Source organism: Mangifera indica, chromosome 15, assembly GCF_011075055.1.
Source record: "Mangifera indica cultivar Alphonso chromosome 15, CATAS_Mindica_2.1, whole genome shotgun sequence".
Taxonomy (NCBI): domain Eukaryota; kingdom Viridiplantae; phylum Streptophyta; class Magnoliopsida; order Sapindales; family Anacardiaceae; genus Mangifera; species Mangifera indica.
The window spans coordinates 8,427,484-8,447,707 of record NC_058151.1 but is presented as its reverse complement, the minus strand read 5'-3'; the positions used below and the strand labels follow the sequence as shown (position 1 = coordinate 8,447,707).

The 20,224-nt window shown below is 32.2% G+C and overlaps 2 protein-coding genes across 5 annotated transcripts in view; both read right to left on the bottom strand.

Annotated features, from left to right (window-relative positions):
- LOC123197782 (ABSCISIC ACID-INSENSITIVE 5-like protein 2) overlaps positions 1-15,867 on the bottom strand; it is a 29,565-nt gene extending 13,698 nt beyond the window's left edge. Inside the window, exons 1-2 of the mRNA XM_044612169.1 lie at positions 15,858-15,867; positions 14,017-14,126 (exon numbers count right to left, since the gene is read on the bottom strand). Of these exons, the coding sequence (XP_044468104.1) occupies positions 14,017-14,069 (53 nt within the window). The 5' untranslated portion in view covers positions 14,070-14,126; positions 15,858-15,867. The remainder of the gene's footprint in view (positions 1-14,016; positions 14,127-15,857) is intronic.
- On the bottom strand, positions 11,773-17,410 carry LOC123197781 (UBP1-associated protein 2A-like). 4 transcript variants are annotated; one of them, XR_006497927.1, is made up of 3 exons: positions 15,858-17,410; positions 14,017-14,126; positions 11,773-13,379 (listed from the first exon to the last, which is right to left on the bottom strand). XR_006497927.1 is itself a non-coding variant. In XM_044612168.1 (2 exons), the coding sequence occupies exon 1, from the start codon at positions 17,288-17,290 to the stop codon at positions 15,869-15,871; it is 1,422 nt and encodes a 473-aa protein (XP_044468103.1). In that variant the 5' UTR covers positions 17,291-17,410; the 3' UTR covers positions 11,773-14,126; positions 15,858-15,868. The 4 variants fall into 4 exon arrangements, 3 of the variants coding, with proteins under 3 accessions (XP_044468103.1, XP_044468102.1, XP_044468101.1); XM_044612168.1 differs by having other exon boundaries at positions 11,773-14,126; XM_044612167.1 differs by lacking the exons at positions 11,773-13,379; positions 14,017-14,126 and adding an exon at positions 14,239-14,522.
- Between the last annotated feature and the right edge of the window lie 2,814 nt (positions 17,411-20,224).

Sequence of the window (20,224 nt, the reverse complement as noted above, 5' to 3'; positions counted from 1 at the left end):
ACTTAATATGTTTAAGAGATTTATTACAATCTTACCAATTTAATTATTTAGCATGTGAGATGATTATTTGCAAAATAAAACCTAATATACATACTACAACATAAATTAAATGAGATGAATGAATGAAATGTCAAGTTTATCAGTTTTATGTATTATTTAGGGTATCATGGATAGTTGACCCAATAAGTCGTATGGCATGTGCACAAGGCACGATATTGAGTAGACACACGAGGTGTCATCTGGCTTTAATAAGACATTAGATATGTCGAGATTAACTTTAGGCCTCACTAGTTTATGTGAGATGACCTATGTATTCAGGGCAAATGTGTGCTGAGAGTAGATGATGGGCAAATGAGAGAGCTAGAAAACATCCACTTTAGCCACGAGGATAGTTAATAATGGAAGGCTAGGATTTCAGTTTTATGCTTTGTGTAGAGTATCGAGGTGTCACCAATTTACTGAGTGTTTTCACTCAAGCATTCATTTTTGTGGTTTTATAAGTAGAGGCGAGTAGTGGGTCATGTGAGGGAGTTAGTGGTCCAACCAAATTGTTACATGAAGGCGAGGCACAAAATCTTCATTTTTAGAAATTATGTCATATATATGTTTTGTTTCCATTTATAAATTGTAGAAATTCTCAATTATTTGTAGACATTTATTTTGTAATAATGAAAGGTTTTGTTCCATTTAATGTAATTATCCCATTGACACCTTTTTTTACGTTTTTTAATTATAAGTGAATTAATTACAAACTTTTAAGTTATATTATTTTTAGTTAAGAAATCAAGTAATGCACGTCTGTTTGGACCATATTTTATGTAGGGGTATATTGCTAGAGAGGAGTGTTACATTTATAGTATTAAAACATGATTTTAGAACCCAAAAAGGTGTAAAGTTCTTGTGTTTTTGAAAAATGCATAAGCAAACAAGTTAGAAAAGCAATCCTCATGCAACGCTAACCGTTCTTGGACACATATCATTGTAAGTATTTTAAACCTGTATTAAGTTAATTAGTAAATCTGCGTGAGTTATGATTTTAGTTCAGGATGAGGAGATCTAGGAAGCCAACTAGTGATGTTTCAGAGGTCTCTAATCAAAAGAGGAGTTAAACAAAAGCTCAAGGTAGGCCTTGAGTATGTTAGTAGCACCATTAGTGGATAAGGCAATGATTATGCAAAAGGCATTAGCCCTAGTGACTGAGTTGTCCTAGGGAGAACAAAAGACATTAGAGAATGATGGGCATCCAATTTAGGCCCCATTAGTGTAGAGTAGCCCTAGTGACTGAGTTGTTGCCCTAGTAGGATAAAATGGGTAAAGAGTCATTAAAACAATATTAGGTGGTAGTAGAGGGCAGCTTTACTATATTTATAGTCTAGCAAGCAAACACTAGCCTCCCAAGTTCAGAGATAACTTAGTTCCGAGAGGAATATCAATTGAGGATTGGTTAAAGGTAGTATAGAATGTCATAGGTATTATTTGATATGACTGATGCTCGCTCTCTGCTAAAAAGAGATTCCAAAAATTTGGTAGCAGATACTATATGAGACCTATCTAGATTAGGTGAATAACATATTTGGCACACATAGTGACTAGATTAGATAAGTCAATCTTAGGTGTGAAAGATACTCTAGTGGTGCAGAAATTCTGAAATGTTTTCTCTAGCAGTCTTTTAGGGTTAACACTCTAGAGAGAGATTGAGTTTAGCATTAAGTTAGCCTTGAACACAATATCAATTTCTAAGGCACCATAAAAAATAGCCTTAGCTGAACTATAAGAGTTGAAGAAATAGTTGCAAAAGTTGTTAGATAATGACTTCATTAGATCGAGTCATTCACCGTGGGGTACACTGATCCTATTTGTAAAATAGAAAGATAGATTAATGAAGATGTGCATCGATCATCAGGAGGTTGAACAAAATCATAGTAGAGAATAAGTACCCACTCTAAGGATTGATGACTTATTTAATCAACTCAAGGGTGCATCAGTGTTCTTTAAGATTAACCTAAGGTCAAGTTTTCAATAAGTCTGGTGTTACCAAGTAAGATATACCCAAGACTGCATTTAGAACCAAATATAGGCATTCTGAGTTTATAGTGATACCATTCGAGTAGACTAATGCTCCTTTACATTTATGGAACTTATGGTTAGAGTGTTTTAGGATTACTTAAACAAGTTCATGGTGGTGTTCATAAATGACATCCTAAAGCATACTAGAACTCAAGTGTAGCACATGAGGCTTATACTAAAATAGTTAAGAGAGAAGCAGTTGTATGCTAAGTTTTCCTAATACAAGTTTAGGTTAAAGAGAGTAGTTTTTCCTAGACATGTGGTCTTAATAGATGGTATTGTGATAGACCTTAGTAAAATAAAGGTTGTATTGAGTGACAAAGCCTAAGATGGCTATAGAGGTGAGTGGTTTCCTTAAGTTGGTTGTTGTCATGTTTACTTTAAGAATTTGGCGACATTATTTGTATGGGGTCAAAAGTAATATATACACAAATCTCAAGAGTCTCAAGTATTTCTTTTCCTAAAAGAAGCTCAAAATACGGCAAAAATGGTGGTTGGAGTTAGCAAATGATTACAAGTATGAGATCAAATACCACCCAGGCAAGGCCAATGTAATTACAGATGCTTTGAGCAAAAAAGTAATTTTATTACAGATTACCACTCACTGAAAGTTACCGTAAGAATTAATGAAAAAGTAGATAGAGGTAATCACATGGTAGGTAATAGGCTTGTAAATTTAGTTAACCTTTCTAAATGAGATTCATGTGGCCTAAGTATTAGATTATTTGTGTGTCCAATTAAAGTAAAGAGTCACTAAGGGTGCAAAGCAAAATTTTAGTGTTGTAGAGGTATTTTGAGATTCAGAGACCGAGTATGTTTCCCTAAGATCAAAGTTTAAAAGACAAAATTCTCACCAAGGTGCATAATTCTCTTTAACTGTCCACCCCAAGGGTGTAAAGATGTAACAAGATCTAAGAAGATCTTTTTTATGGTCAAGTATAAAGAAAGATATAACAGACTTTGTGGCTAAGTGCCTAGTGTATTAGTAAGTTAAGATTGAACATTAGAGACCACCAGAACTACTGCAACCTCTTAGTATTCTAAAATGGAAATGGAAACACATCTCAATGGACTTTGTAATGGGATCATTGAGGGTCAAAGGAGGATATAATGATTTATAGGTCATTATTGACCGAATGACTAACTCAGTGTACTTTATTATGGTTAAAGACACCACAAATACAAATCAAATGGGTCAGATCTATGTTAAGGAGATAATTAGGCTTCATTAGGTACCTAGGACAATAGTTTCAAATTAAGACACTAAGTTTGTCTTGGCCTTTTTTTGCCAGAGCATGTTGAGGTCCTTGGGTACAAGGTTAGCATTTAGCATAGTCTATCATCCCCAAACAGATAGTCAAACTAACAAAGTCAACCAGATGATCAAAGATATGTTAAGAGATTATTGCCTAGATAAAAGAGTAAGTTGAATAGACGTGTTGCCATTAGTTGAGTTTGCATACAATAATAGTTACTAGGTAACTATCAAGATGGCTTCTTATAAGGCTTTGTATAGCTGAATATGTATATCAACATTGCATTGGGATGAGATAGGAGAGAAAGATGTCCTGATTCAAGTATTAGGACCAAAGGTGACCAAGTGGTCAATAAAGGATGTTAGACAGATCAAATAAAAGATAAGACTAGCTTAAGACCATAAGAAAAGTATGTTGAAAAAAAGAATTAAAATCTTGAGTTTGGAATAGGTGATAAAGTTTTGTGAGAGTAGCCCTTGTAAGCATGTTATGAAGTATGACAGAAAAGGCAAATTAGTGTCGAGGTTAGTGGAACCATTTGAAATATTGGAGGAACCATCGATCTAAGACATGAAGAAAAAGGTTCCCATAACTCTTTAGTTGAATTTCAAGGACGAAGTTCATTTAAGAGGGAGAAATGCAGCACCCACAAGTAAGCCCAAAGGCATTTTATTTTGTTCTATGTATTTAAATTTATTTTAGAGTGTCCTTAAATGCAATTATAGTAGGAATATTCGTGAATCACAAGAGTGATGTTTGTTCATACCTGGGAAATGCAAGGAAGTCTTTTTATGCAAGCACATAAGAGTTGTTAAATAAAAAGGGTTACACGCCCATGTGTCTTGTCTAGGCAAGATTTGTATTTTAACGCAAGGTTTGATCATTTTACAAGGAATTAAGGTGCTAAAGGAAATGATTGCTACCTAATTTAAGGTGCTTAGAGACATATTTGTATGTTTGTGTATATGTTAAATCGTCAAATGATAACCAAAATAGTGTAGGATAATGATAGGTTGTGATTCTAGATTGTGACACACAATCGTATATGGCCTCATACATACTTGTGTGTCTATAGTGAAAAATAGGGAATTCTACAATTTTTGCATGCTCATTCTTACAAAAAGGCACACATGGTTGTGTGATATGCGATACACACCCATATCTGACTTCCCAAAAGTGGACATTGTACTTTATTAGAGGAACATGGGGTGTACCTTGGGCACACACTCGTGTAATCAGTTAAAAGGCTATTTTACCCTTAGTTTAAGCACAAGGAAAGAGGAAGAAGAAGAAAAATGAAAGAATAGGAAACTTCAGTAAGACACATAAACCAGATAAAAGTAGAAACAATGTTTAACTGTGAAAGATGACACAAGATCCTGATCGAGTCATATCCAGGTCGAAAATTAGAAAAGTTAATGGTAGTGGTTCAATACTGATTCACTACTAGCTCAGTGCGAAAGTGGCAAGATACATGAAAATGATAGGACTAGATTCCTATAAGATGCATCATGCATTTAGTGCCAAGGTACATAGCCACTTAGTTCATTTCAAGTATGTATGGTAAGGGATTGTGGCTTTTCAGATGTTTCCTTATATAGTCAACGAGATGCATCACATATGTACCAACAGTAGAGACCATCTTAAGATGGTTTAGATGACAATTTTGATCAACTTATATGATAAGGGAAGTAACTACAACCAAATTATTCCCAGTATGACCAGAGTGTCCCAAATAGCTAACTTAATCTTATACTTTCACTAAGACATCAGATATATCAATTTCAATTTAGGCCTTGATAACCTTTATGGATGACCTATGTCAGGGCACGGGGCTGCTGAGTTGTGACCACAACAAGATGCATAAATGAGACACCAGGTTTATTAGTTTTATGTGTTATTTAAAGTATCATAGTTAGTTGACCTAATAGGTCATGTGACATATGCATAAGACATGATCTTGAGTAGTCACATAAGGTGTCATCTATTTTCATTAGGTATAATTATTCTAAAATATTTTTCATATCATCATTGTAGTCGAATTACGTATCGTATTATGTATCAAAAATCTAATTATCTTATCATGTATCATATCATATCGTATCGTAAGATATGCCTTTTAAAAAATAAAATATAAAAATATAGAAAAATTCAGTTGACATGTTATCATTTTTTGAAAATATATCAAACACCCTTAAAATTTTAAAATTTTTTATATACACTCTTAATACAACATTATTTTCTCTAAATCGATAATATATATCATATCATAGGATACATATCGCATCATATGATACATCCATTGTAATGTATTAATTTAATACACATTATAATACATATCGTTTCTACCTATATTGTATTATATCATCGAATACGAATCATGTATTGTAAGATATTGATAACCATACATGTTATTAATTGAAAATGAGGGTATTTTAATCCTAAAAAATCAATAAATAAGGATAAAATTGTAACAAAATTACTATTACTTTGACAATCTTTCAATACCTAACATGAAGTTGGTAATCAAATTGTTGCCTATGATATATTACCTGTCAGACTATCATATCACTATTGATAATAAAAAATTATCGATATCTTTTTATTACTTAACATACCAAATAAAGTAATAAAAAATAAATTACTAGAGTAATCTTTGATTACTCTAACCAAATGTCCTCTTATTATTATCTTGAAATAGAGTAATTTTCTTTAGACAAATTTTTTTTTTTTTTCAAAATATTTTTTCATGTGTTATTTTGTAACAAATCATGTTATTCTTTGATATTTAACAAATCATGTCATTGTATATTTTGTTTTGATACAACTTTACTTATTACGTAGTTTAGGGTAATTCGAATATGGTTAGGTTACCCTCTCGGTGTGCCCATCCATCTGAGGGTGATAGGTGGTGTTAAAAGTCAATCTAGTACCTATAGATCTTTGTAAGCTCTATTAGAATGATGCAACAAATTGCATGTCTCTATCTAACATGATAATCTTAGGCACCCAGTGGAGTCTTACAATCTCCTTAATATAAATTTGTCCCAACTGATCAAAACTCTTACTATCATTGACTAGAATGAAATGAACTGACTTAGTTAACCGATCCACAATTACCCATAATGCATTGAATCCACCTCTAAACCTCGGTAGTTCAACATAAAGTCTATCGCGATTTGCTCTTATTTCCACTCAAGAATACTTAGAGGCTATAATAACTCGGATAGTCTTTGATGTTTAGTTTTAACAAACTAACACACCAAGCATTTACCAATAAAATTGGCAACATCCTTTTATCATGTCAAACCACTAAAATGACTTTTTTAAGTCTTGATACATCTTTACACTCCCAAGGTAGGTGGTGTAAAGGGAACTATATGCCTTTGTGAGGATTTTACGCCTTAAATCATTATTGCTAGGAACACAAACTCGGTTGTGAAATTTCAACATGTCATCTCCCATGGAAAACTCAATCTCAGTACCCTTGGTAACCCTTTACCTTATCTGAACACACCACTTATTTGACAATTGTACTATCTAAATCTTATTAAGAAAGATCAACTAGATTTGTAATCGAGCCATCAATCAAGTAACCAACTAAATTTGCTTCCTTACCAAATCTTATTATAACTCCCTACAAACAGTGATTTAAGATAAGACAACTTTTCTACTAAGGGCATTAGCCACCACATTAGTCTTTCCTAAATTTTATCTGATGTTATAATTCTAATCTTTAACTATCTCTAACCACCTTTGTTGTCTCATGTTTAATTCTTTTAGGGTGAAGAAATATTTCAAGCTATTATGTAAATTTGAAGAAAATTTCTTCCCGTGTTAGGTTGAAGCCACAAGAGTGTGAATTTGGAAATTGACACATGGTCGTGTGTTGTACCCCAATGATACACACCTATGTGCCTAGGTTGCATGATTCTGTAGACCAAATGATGCACCCCTGTGTGTGTAGGATACACGCCCGTGTATAATTAGAGAAATGAAAGAGAAGCTTTGGAAGACTAGCTAGGATAATAAGATATAATTATAGTGACTATTTTACCCTTAGGAGGGATAAATGTGAGAAAAATAAAATATAAGACCCTAATGAAGGCTGTTGGTGATGGAAATCATTGTGGGTGTGCTCAACCATGTGGACAACAACACATACCCCAATTGGAGCAATTTTAAATCAAAAAATAGAAATGATGTACTTTACTAGTTTGAACCACCAAGTTATCTATTTGTGTGACTTTGGGAAAGGCCTAGGGTCTTACTTCCCTTATGATATAGTATCCATAGCCTGAAACTCGATTAACATATCCATTGGGTGCATTTTATGATTGATATATAAAATGTCCCATGTTTCACTAGACATCTAAGACACTGAAATACATCATTTGACACTAGTCATCCAAGATAACATTGCCACTAAGGATTAGATGTTGGGTGTCCTAATGTTTCAAATGGGTATCAAAGATGTTGGATAAACGTCCGTGTTAACATAAGGAAAATAAATAAAGGACACATGATGTTATGGATGATTTAGGATATATATGAATGTTTGTTAGGTGTTGTGAGATCACCTATTTACTGAGTGTGTTTCACTTATTATGTTCTTTTATGTAGTTTTCCAAGTAAAGTTATAGAGTAGTGGGGGAGCTAGTCAGCTTGTGGTGCCGCATGAGAGTAGGGGCATTTTTGTCATTTTTTCATGATTGGATTTTTTTTTGTGTAGTTTGAGTTGTATACATTCGTTTATGCACATTTGATTCATGACTAGACTTTTTAGACCTATCTACTTTAAGTTATTGAGTAATAAATGTACTTTTAGGATTATAGGATATTATTTAATAACACATGTTTTTTATATCGATTCTGTACAAGTAAGGTTTTAAGTCAACACATTTCTTTGGGTGCATATCTCATGCACGATGGGTTTGCATTTGAATAGTGGTGTTACATTATATAAGGGCAAAATGCAACTTTATCCTCTATTGCTTCTTCATCTCGTGCTCCATGCGAATCACCTCAGTGTCATCCTTCCCTAGATTGGATAGTAATAGACTTTTTGGATTCATGTTCAAAGTGAAGGAGCCTCCAAATGCAAGTATATCTTAAACACTTTATGTGTTGGTCATGCTTATTATGTCATGTTAGAAAATTTTAAATTTTAATCTTTTACTACTCTTATGGCAATATAAGTCCATAGGCATTTCCTACCAATCATGTCATAGAATCTGGGTGAGTCGTATTCTTATTAGGACTGTTGTTGTGGTCTTGACTTGAAGAGAACATTTTACTTCACTGGAGGTAGAGTCAAAGTTGTCTAGTCGTTACTTGCTTGTCGAGATATCTATACTTCAAATAAGATTTCATTGGTTTGTGGATTTTAGGTTAGAGCACTAGTCGTACTTCAAAGGTTAACTTTGGGAGGACTTTCGACCACATAACAAGCCTAAAGATTTTGACTTGACATTCTACAACTTAGTCTCCAATGATAATTTTATTTTAAATTGGTTGATGATGATTCATCTTAATTGTTCCACTCGAAATAGAATGCTTAAAGGTGATGCCATTATTGCACAAGCATCTTCAACCCTACATTGCCAGGAGATAGAATGTCTAATCTTCAAGAAGATGTTGAATATGCCACAACTAATTGTCACATAAAAAAGGGTTGTTTTTATCATCTTTTTAGTTAACATTATAATACATCATATGCCATGATCATTTTGAATCTTGTACAACAATTCATTAATGGAGTTTCAATATTAATTTTTATGTGGAACCACTTGCAACTTAGGTTTATTCCCAGACAAGATCTTAATGCATCTACCAATTCTTGGTATGTCGTACCTTATTTGATAATCACCATTCTTAATTTTTCACTAACTTAGGGCATTGTGTTGTTATCTGTTGAGGTTCACTACCCTCTATAGTTAACAAAAAATAATACTTCAGATAAATTGCAAAATCCTATAGGGGCAAAAGTTTTTGCTTATTAGTAAGCATCCTTAAAATTGATTCATTAAGAACACACAAGATCTGATTTTAGATTCAATTCTTAGGTCAATTATTATTCGTTAACAGTAGTAGAACCAAAATATACTTGTGTAGTGTCAATTTTATAAAATTCAAAAGAGTGACTTTGTTAAAGTTGGTTTCCGGCAAGAACTAAAACCTCAGAGTTGGGTTATCTTGCAATTCCAATTTCACCCCTGATTTTTATAGCTAGATAGAAAATCATGTCTTAATCATTTTGATATGATGGTATTGTCAAACTCACTTAGGTGATGCGGGCCAACGGGAATCAACAGAAACTTTTATCATTTTGTTGGTCTAATTATGGTCAACAATTTCCTTATGGACTCAACCACACACGAACACTCTGGGAAGACATGTCTAGATGTTGTCAACATGCTTAAATATACATTGCAAGCCGGCATGCCTTTTCACAGCTAACTTTGGGACTCCGAGGCACTATTGATGGACTATGGAAATAAAACTGCACCATAACTGACAACTTAAGCTTTCTTAACTTTGGTAGTAAGCACTTCCTAACACAACTGATCTATCGTCTGTAAACCACTCTTCTCACATTTCTAATCTCATGGATTGAAATGCCAAATCTTAACCAAAAATGCAAGTTCTCCTGTAGCACCTCATCTATGCTCACCCAAAAGTTCAATTTCGGAAGTAATTTGAAGTTGTTCTACTGGTAACAGTCGGATGTCTACTTCTGTTTCAGGTCTTGTGATTTCATTCACATTTACTTTTGGCTCAATAGACTCATCTTGTAAAGTGTTTAATTAAGTTAATATTTGCCATTATTTATTTAACACCTCATCATATATGTTTATTTAAACAATAAATTTGCTAGAAATTACATTTTCGTGGTTCATTACATTCAAATTTTCAAGTAATGGTTAGGAAAATTAATTAATTTAACTTTTTTTTTAATTGTATAATTTGAATTCACTTTTTTTTATTATTAAGATATATATGAGACTTTAACTTAGTGTGAGTTTCACCCTCATTCTTAGCCTTAAAACCCTAGTCTTTCAAACCTATTTTCATCTAAAAATAAGACCAAAATTAAAAAAAAAAAATATATATCAAAATCATCATAATCCATAATCCATGTAAATAACATTTTATTATATCATTTTATATTTTATTTGAAGATTTAAAATTAAATAACGATAAATTACACTTTGTTAATTTGTCAATTATTATGATTTTTTTGTTATTTCAGAATTAATTTAATTATAAAAAATGATTTGATCAGTTTTTGAGTTAAATATGGGCACTTTAAATGCACACTTATATATATATATATATATATATATATATATATTATATAATTAATATTATTTTATTCAAAATAAATACATATTGTTAATTTTTTATAACAAATAGTTTAGAAACAAAATACTTCAATTTTTCTAAAAAAAGTAAAAATCATAATTTTTTTAATCAAAATTTTAAAACTGTTTTTATTTGTTTCCAAATATACTAAAATCTATGAAAATTTTATGATATTTAATGAGATTTATAATATTTTATTTTTCTAAAATAACATAACAATCAAAAAAATATTATATGAAATAATATATTCCATTTTTATGATTTAAAATACTTATGCTTTAAATCAAATCAGTATTTTTTTTTATATAATCTAAAGAAACATTATCATTAATTATTATAAAACTTTAGAAATATAAAATATCATAAAATCTTCATAAATTCTAATATATTTGAAAATAAATCAAAACAGTTTTTGTCTACCCACCCCCATAAAAATAATAATAATAATAATAATAATTCTCTGTTTTTCATTAATTCGATCTCCAAAACTAAACATCCTTTAATTCTAATATAAATTTGATATACTTAAATCATTTTTATAACTAAATTAACTACAAATCAATAACAAAAGCCAAAACTTATGAATTAACAAAATAAATAATTCATCATAACACAAAGAAATACCGAATTTTCAATCTCAAATATTCAAAAAAAGTACAAAACAATATGATAATATATTGTATACTTGATTAAAAATAAGCTTAAGAGACTGAGATTATAACTATATAATAGATAAAAAAGTGAATTAAAACTGTACTGCATCGCTAAAAAAAGATTAAATTAAATTTTCCCTTAAAAATTTTCAATCTTTAACTTATTCCAATCAAACTGAAAGTTAAAAAAACCACTTCTAATCATCTAAAACCTTAAACTTATCCCAATCAAACTAAAGGTTTAAAAAAAAAAAAAAAAAACAGTTCATCAAAAAATCCAACAAAAAATATAAAAAAGAAAACTTGTAAAATTATTAAAACCCATAAGTATTTAGCAATTCAGAATCAAAACGAATAAGAACCTATTGTTAGAATTTTTTAATTCACTTACGACAGCAAATGAACATTCATAAATTCAAACTTTTGTCATAGTCATTTTCAACCGCTATCATAAGTTTTTTAATAAAATGAGTATCATAGTTTGTCCAGAACTCACCCAAATAGGATATCAAGCATACAAATTATTCAATCAATTACATAATGAAGAATTAATCAAATATTCAACAGTAATTTCTGCATATTACTAACCACTGGGATCTTATCCTCTTTCCACGCTTAAAAAATGCCAAACACCAATTCCCTAAAACTACAAAATTCTTGGCAGTATATATACACTGTCAAAAATTCAACTAGTTATATCTACTCAAATTGTAACTTTTCTCAAATCATTGACTCCTGTTCTTCCTCAACCAGCAAACGCTTTTTAAGACAATGAATAATACAAACTTAAATGCTAGCTGTCTACTTAAAATTAGCCAGGTAAGATAAAAGTTTATAATCAAAAAGAGGTTCAACAGTTGACTCTGACCTAGACCTTACAAATGAATAACTTCACTGATGAAAGCATTCACAAGTTAAAATGATTGGTTTAATCTTAACTTTGTAATTGCTAAATGTCAATTTACTCTAAAATAGGATGGTTTTAAATGAAGATCACCTTGACTGGAAAATTTTATAGTTTTGCTGTGAGTGAGAAAAACAAAATCCAAAATGTAATATAGATAAATCAACAGATAGATAAACTTCTAAAAAAGGCGACATCTATGATTGAATAATAGAGGCACAATTAATTTTTTAATCAATGAAAGAAAAGCATGGACCAAAAATCACAGAATTAGAATTTGCAAATTCATGCAAATCAAAACTTAAAAGTTACAAGATTGCCTACCCAAAAAAGTACTCAATCCTAATTAACAAAACCAGATGGTATGCTGAGGATTATGACTATAATTGAATAATAGAGGCACGATTAATTTTTTGATCAATGAAAGAAAAGCATGGACCAAAAATCACAGAATTAGAATATGCAAAATCATGCAAATCAAAACTTAAAAATTACAAGATTGCCTACCCAAAAAAGTACTCAATCCTAATTAACAAAACCAGATGGTATGCAGAGGATTATGACTATTATGATAGCAATGCTTGACAATTCTGACTGATGGAAGGATAAATTTGGAAGGACAAATTTGGAAAGACATAATAGAAAAACTGGGTATAAAATGATAATGTCCTCTATAAATGTGAAACATTAATGTAATCAAACACTATTATTGGTTAATTAGGAGTACTGTAATCATGAGAAAAATCGAAACAGCAATCTAAAAGAAATATTGCATTTCAAAGACCACTAACCTATATTATATAATTACAAAGGAACAGCCTCATATTCATGGTAATGCTTATCAGAAGATCATGCTAAACCACCATATTGGAAGTGCAACTTCTCTTTTGTCTAGCTTATGTTTTTAGGTGCATCTATCTATGAAGCAAAAAGGTTGAGCTAAAAAATACTGCAACTTGTAAAAGTGACTAAAGACTTATTTTGTTCCAAATACTTATTTTTGGATATTGATAAAATTCATCTACATCAAAATACGCTTCAGAAATGAGATAAGTGAAAAGAATGAAATGCAAATTAATAGAAATTCATACCCAGTACTCATTCCCTGTATGAAGCACATCATTTTGGACATTTCTAAACAAGAAAAAAGTGGAAGTTTGGTTTCAGTTTCGGGACACATAATTAGATATCATACAGTAAGTGCAACAGTGGTTTGAGAATAAGTCACAAGTACTCAATGTTAAAAACTTATCTACTCCGTGTACCTCTGGATTAAGAGAAAAAATGTTGAATATTGAAAGATTTAAGTTCAGATGTTAAGGCAACAACATCAGTCTGACCACAAATCCAAAAATATGTAAAGATCGTAACTAAACTTGCCTTTATACATAATTTATCCATCAAACATCCTTCCAACTGATTTCTCTGGTTTAACTTCAAGAAATATCAACCCGTGAATCCAAAACACCCCATTGGATAGCTTATGGTAACATGGTTATCCAAACTCATACTATACCCACCAAGATCCAAGTGATTTTAAGGCTTTTTTTTTCTATATAGTCAAACCTAAAAGAGATAGATTAAGCCAACATGAAAATGCATTGACATCTTAATTCTACATTATAAAACCTATATAGGAAAAACATGAAGACCCAAAGAGGGAATAACAATAGAACAGCTTTCAAAACTCCAAGGCCACATTTGAACCTCCAGAATGTTTTATACTACAAAATTGCAACTCGTTATCTAGATTGTAAGTTAAATTCCATACCTTCCACTCCATGGAACATGGTTCTCTGTATCCACACTGGCGAAAATGTCCATCCAAGGCAAATCCCCTTTGGTAGTCAAAAGTATGAGAATGCATTTATACCTCAACAACTGAAATGGAAGAATTTTGCTAAATAGCCAAAAGACTCAAAAACCCAATTTTGAGAAGCTTTTGATTAAAATAATAATTTAAACTATTAATTAATTGACAGAAACACTTAAGTGAAGGGCAACTTTTGTTTTTAGCAACTTAGTCCCAGGTAAAAAGTTTTTCAATCCAATTTTAATTCCATAGTAGAAAATACAAACCCCTTAAAATATCAAAAAATCTCATATCACAGACACCACTTTAAAGGTTCTTAATAGTAAAAGATACAACTACAAGAGTTCCCCAAAAAAATGAAAACATGCATGCTTTCAAATAAATAATTTTGTCAAATATTTCAAGTCAGTAGGAAAACTGCAAGATTGTAATAATAGGACCTATCCACCTGCATTAAAGATTACCTGCAGCAAAAATTGCGGTAAGCAATCTGGGCACAAATATACTATGCAAATGTTATCATTCCATTAGTACCACAAGAAATCATACATAAGTTAACCAAAAGATTGCCACACAACATACTTAAAAAAAAAAAAACCAAAATATAAACTAAAAAAGAATGGAGTCATAAACCATTCCATGGCCAATAATTTAAAACTAACCAACAAAGAAAAAATCAAGTTTTAGTAAACCAGCTTAACAAAATAGTATGTCAAAAAGAATCTAAAAGACCAAGCACAAGTAATATTTAATCCACATCAACAGAAATTTAGAAAGAAATCTTTTGTTCAACCTCACAGACTAAATAAAGTACACAGCTATGTTAATGAAAGTACTTTTAATTGTTCACAAAGCATTTAACTAAATAAAAATATCAAAAACTACAATAGAAAAAACATTAAAACAGAGAGAGAAAAAAGGGACAAAAACAATACAGAAGACACAGACTCCATTTGACAGTTTTAAGATTCAGGTCTTTGTAGTAGCCAAATAGTAACATTCATCACAACTATTAGACTTCATTTGCATCAGCTCCTTAAACTTCAGAAGAATCACCAGGCCAGTTATAAAATACTGATGCACCTATGTGGGATCTGCACAGTAATAAGAAAAATAAAAAAGACAATTTTGAAAGAAAAAGGTTTGAAAGCCAGAATCCTTTACCAAGGGTCAAGCACAACAATAGAAAGTGAAGAAGTCAACTTCAACAAAAGATTCAATGGATTTTTTGACATTAAATCATCATCAAACAATTATAATATCAATTTTTTTAAACATATTAGACAACATAAAACAATAAAAACCAATAACAGTTAACATAAATTACTCTTGACCAAATTACCTGGGACATAAATAAAACTAAGAAAGACTTTTTAAGCTCAAATCATTCACACAAAGAGCTAAATGTGCAGTTCAAATAAGATGTACACTTTGACAGTAAAGGAAGCCAAGATCGTCACCAACAAACATTCAATGTTAGACAGAAATCAAACAAAATGACCAACCACCCAAGACTACCAAAAAGATTTACCTCATGAAAAAAATGGCACAGTTCCTAAATAAGTCACCAAATGCAAATTCTAGACAAATCAACAAGAGCTATAAGCAATTCACTATATCTGCCAAATATGGTAGATGGCTCTAACCAAAGCTCCTATTAGAAATTTCAATTATTTAATATTATGAATTATTATGGTAAACATACTACTTTCAACCTGTGATATTGAAGATCTCCACAATCAAATGCATTTAGTCCATAATTTAATCCACAAAACTGGAAATTTATCTTGACTTTATACCTCAGGAATACCTAGTGACCCATGTATGGGGCGCCTCCATACTGGTTGACACCATGCTGCCCTCTTCCAGACCCACCTTGTGGCATCTGCTGATTTGGATATCCACCCTGGTTCCCATACCCTGTCATGACACCGGGACTCACTGCCTGATTTGCATAAGCACCCTGAATTCCCACACCTGCACCAGCAGCAGAGCCCAGCCCCAGCAAAGCCTGCCCGAGTGCCGGGTTGATCCCTAATCCAGCACCCTGAGTTGCCAGTATGGCTGTCAGAGCCTGTCCAATAGCAGGGTTCAATGCCTGAGCAGCTGTGGCTCCAACCCCAGGTCCAGATGGTGCCATCAAGTGGCCAGGTCGTGCCGCTGCACCAACATAACCTGCATTGTCATTCCTCTGAAAATGTGAATTCTGCATATTCTGGTGATGGCGGTGCTGAGATTTTCCAGGTTTCGGTCCATCAACAGCCTTCTGGCAGTGGAAAACATGACCTTCATAATTCTTGTGCGGCTCTTCCAAGGCACTCTTGGCACCTTCAACTGTCCTATAAACAAACAAACAAAACCCTTTAGGTTTTCCAGTGACCTTATCCAGGCCCAGTGGTCCTTCCTCAATCTCTCCAAACATCGAGAAAAACTCCAGCAACTTTTGTGGATCCAGTTCCGCGGAAACATTGCTCACAAAAATCTTCCTCTGAGTATACTCCGATACTGGCTGTGGCTGCTGCTGTTGATGATGCTGGGTCATATTGGTAGCAGAAGGAGTCGCCACAGGGCCAACAGAGGCCAGCTGGCAAGATGTCATCCGACTTCCAATCTTCTTCTGTGGCTCCTTAAGTGCCTTACGCGCCCCACTTCGCGTCTTGAACAGAATGAAACCATAACCCTTGGATTTCCCAGACACCTTATCACAAACAGCTTTGCAATCCTCAATCTCACCGTACTGTTTAAATGCATTAATTAGAGTCTCAGCCTTTGTGTCCCAACCAAGACCGTGCACAAATATCTTCCGGTGAGCTGGATCCTCATCAGCTACCTCGCGAATTCGAATCGCCACGTCAGTATTCTTTTCAGCTGCTTCACGGAGCAGATTAACAAGCTGATCTTTGCTGAACGGTTCCAGAAGCTTCTCTATCGGCTCATCATCCTCCTCGTCCTTCTGATCTGCTCCTGAGGCGTTCACCATCTCCTGGTTTTCGTCATCTTCTTCTTCAACCTCCTCCTCTTCTCCTTCTCCTTCTCCTTCTCCCTCTCCTTCTCCTTCCTCTTCCTTTTCTACTTCTTCGACTTCTTCGTATTCGACATCTTCATTGTTTTCTGGTACGGGGTCTTCAGCAGCAGTTTGCTCTTGTTGTTTCGATGGCTCTTGTTGAAGCTGCTTTTGCGGTGGTTCAGTTGGTTCATTGATTTTAGAGTCGTGCTTTCGCTTTCTTGCCATCGATTGATGATTTAATCGAAAGAAGACGGAGACGAGGGTTAGGATTAGGGTTTTTGTTTGCAGACAAATGCCTTTTCAATGGCAGGATGGGTTTATAGATTAAAAAAAAAAAAACGTGATCCTGAATTTTGATTTAATAACTAACTCTCCTGTGGTTCATAAAAGGCCGATCCCCTCCCCCTCCCCCGTGTTGTTTTTCTAAGTTTTTTCTCTTCCAATTTTAAAAATTTTAAATATTTATTTATGTCTAATTAAAATTAATAATTTTAAAGATAAAATTATTATTTTACTTGTAATATTAAAAATAAACTAAAATATAATTTACTTTTCCTTTCTTAAACTTTAAAAACTAAAAGTTTTTCTCTAATCTAAATTTAAAAAATAACAGTTTTTTCCTAGGATTTAGTTTCTAAATTTCTGGTGTCACTGCCGACAACCTCTCCCTCCAGTGGTCTCCCTTCACTCAATTGAATACCCGATCGATATCCAATTAAGCTTTTCGTCTCTTGTCATCTCCCACGCTTTATTGGACACTGATCAAACGTTCAACTAAGTGAAGAGAGACCACCGGAGGAAGAGGAAACTTCGGTAAAGAGAGGCTGCCAGTAATGGCATCGGAGACAACGCCAAAGATTTGAAAACTAAACCTTTGGAGAGAATTGTCATTTTTTTAAATTTGAATTAGAGAAAAACTTTTAATTTTTAAAGTTTAAAAGGAAAAGAGATAAAATTGTAAAGGGTTAAGGTTCCGTTAATTTTAATAGCTTATAGGTGAGTAAATAGTTTTAAAGTTAAGGGGTGAAAATTGAGATTAGAGGATACTTTGGGGGAAAATACTCCTTTGGCCTTTATAAAATTATAAAAATTTCTATATTATTTTGAATAATAGTTGAACTAACAGAACATTTTTCGATTTAAGGTTTAGTCTACAAACATTTTTCCATTTTTAGTTAGTAATGAATTCGAAGTACCTCAACTTTTTTAGAATGAAAAGGTCCAAGTCAAATAGCGGTGATTTCAAACACTTCTTTTTACAAGCACTTTTTTTATATTGTGTCGGAATCCCAAAGACTCATTATTAAAAATATATATCAGATGAGTGAAAATATCAATTTGTCCCTCTTAATTTATTTTTTAAAATTATTATATAATTTTAAATTTATAAAAATTAAAAATTTAAATTTAAATATCTAAATTACATAAAAACTCATTTATTTTCTTTTCATTTTAACTTCACCTCTTTCTTTCTCTCATTTCGATTTCATGTTGAAAATAGTAACAAATGATAGTATTAATAGAAGTATAAATAAAAATATTAATGATGTATAATTATATATTTACAGACAAACTATAATTTTTTAAAATATTAAGGGTATTAATAAAATTTTTAAGGGTTTATTAAAAAATAAAAAAAGTTTAAAAGTGTTTCTTGAATTTACAAAATTTTAATGCGTATGTCAATATTTTCAAAGATGATGATTACGCCTTAAAAACTAAACAGAATATAATAAAATTCGAGGTGTAAATGTCATACTCTAAACTATTGGAGTTATATTAGAAATTTCAAAATATATGAGGTGAGGATGATAATTTTAGAGGGTTTCTATAAGGGTTGAATTTGAAGCAAACTTATTCGGATTCAAAATAAGCTTCGCTTGAATGAGCCTCAACACTAACATGAGATAACAAGCCCAAGCCCAAAATAAAAGCTTGGGAGTACGAATGAAAATGAGCTCGAGCTCGAGTAACATGAGACAACAAGCCCAAGCCTGAATTCAAGCTTGAGAGTACAAATGAGAATAAGCTCGAGCTCGACTGAGCCCGAGCTTGAACCTAAACCCAAATACTGTCTTATTCAGCTTACACGATTCGTGAGCTAAGCATGAGTCAATTTTGTTAATAAATAAACTTTAAAAGGACATTGTATAACCAACCTTGTCGACCCTAATATGCAAGCTCAAACCCAATTAAAGTGAACCCGAGCTAAGTACAAGCTGATCATTAACACTAAAATTATAAAGCGAGTCTAACATAAACACGTGTTCAACGAACTTATTGAGCTCGAGCTCTAGCCTCAACTCACCAAAAACGAGTTGGGCCTTGTTCGAGCTCAAGTTAGCTCAACTCATATTCCACTCTAGTTTCTATAAATTAAAAAAGATAGAGGACATTTTTGACGAATTTTTGAAATTTCAATATGCATCTTGATGGTTTCAAAAATGACAATTAAACCACAAAAAACTACACACAACTAACAAATTAGGGGTGTAAAAGTTATATTATAAGTATTGGAGTCATAATAGCATTTTATAAATATATGGACTAGATAAAATTATTTCTAATGGAGCGATGTTGCAATTAGGGTTTCCAATATTTCAATTATTGATTTATGAGTTTTCAAATATTTTTAAGAGTTAAATATCATATTTAAAATATTTGGGCCTTATTTGTAAATGAGTTGTTTTTTAATTTTTTTTCAAAATTATTGAATGGTAAAATTATAATTTTCCCTTAACATCGATAGTTTTTTTTAAAATAAAGTTTGATTTTAAATAGGAAAGTATCATTTATGTGAAGTTAGGGTGAAAAAGTGTTTTTAGGCCAAATGTAATTCACTCTTTGTAATTCAACCAGACTTTAGAGGTGATTATGAACTTGGGTTTATTACAAAAACATTAGTATAGAAAATAATTAATACTTCCAAATAAATAGAGATGTTATTACAATATGCCGTGGAGGTTTTAGACATACATAAACAACCTTGCCTTAACTCAAGTAATATGGTATTTTCCAATCCAAGGAATGTCTATCAAGGGGCTCTTTCTTTTAAGGAGTCCAAGTCATCAAGACTAGCAAGTTGACACTTTAGTTATTTTCTATTTGATGTCCAACAACAAAAGTTGGTAAAGTCTTCAACTCTGGAGAACAAATGAA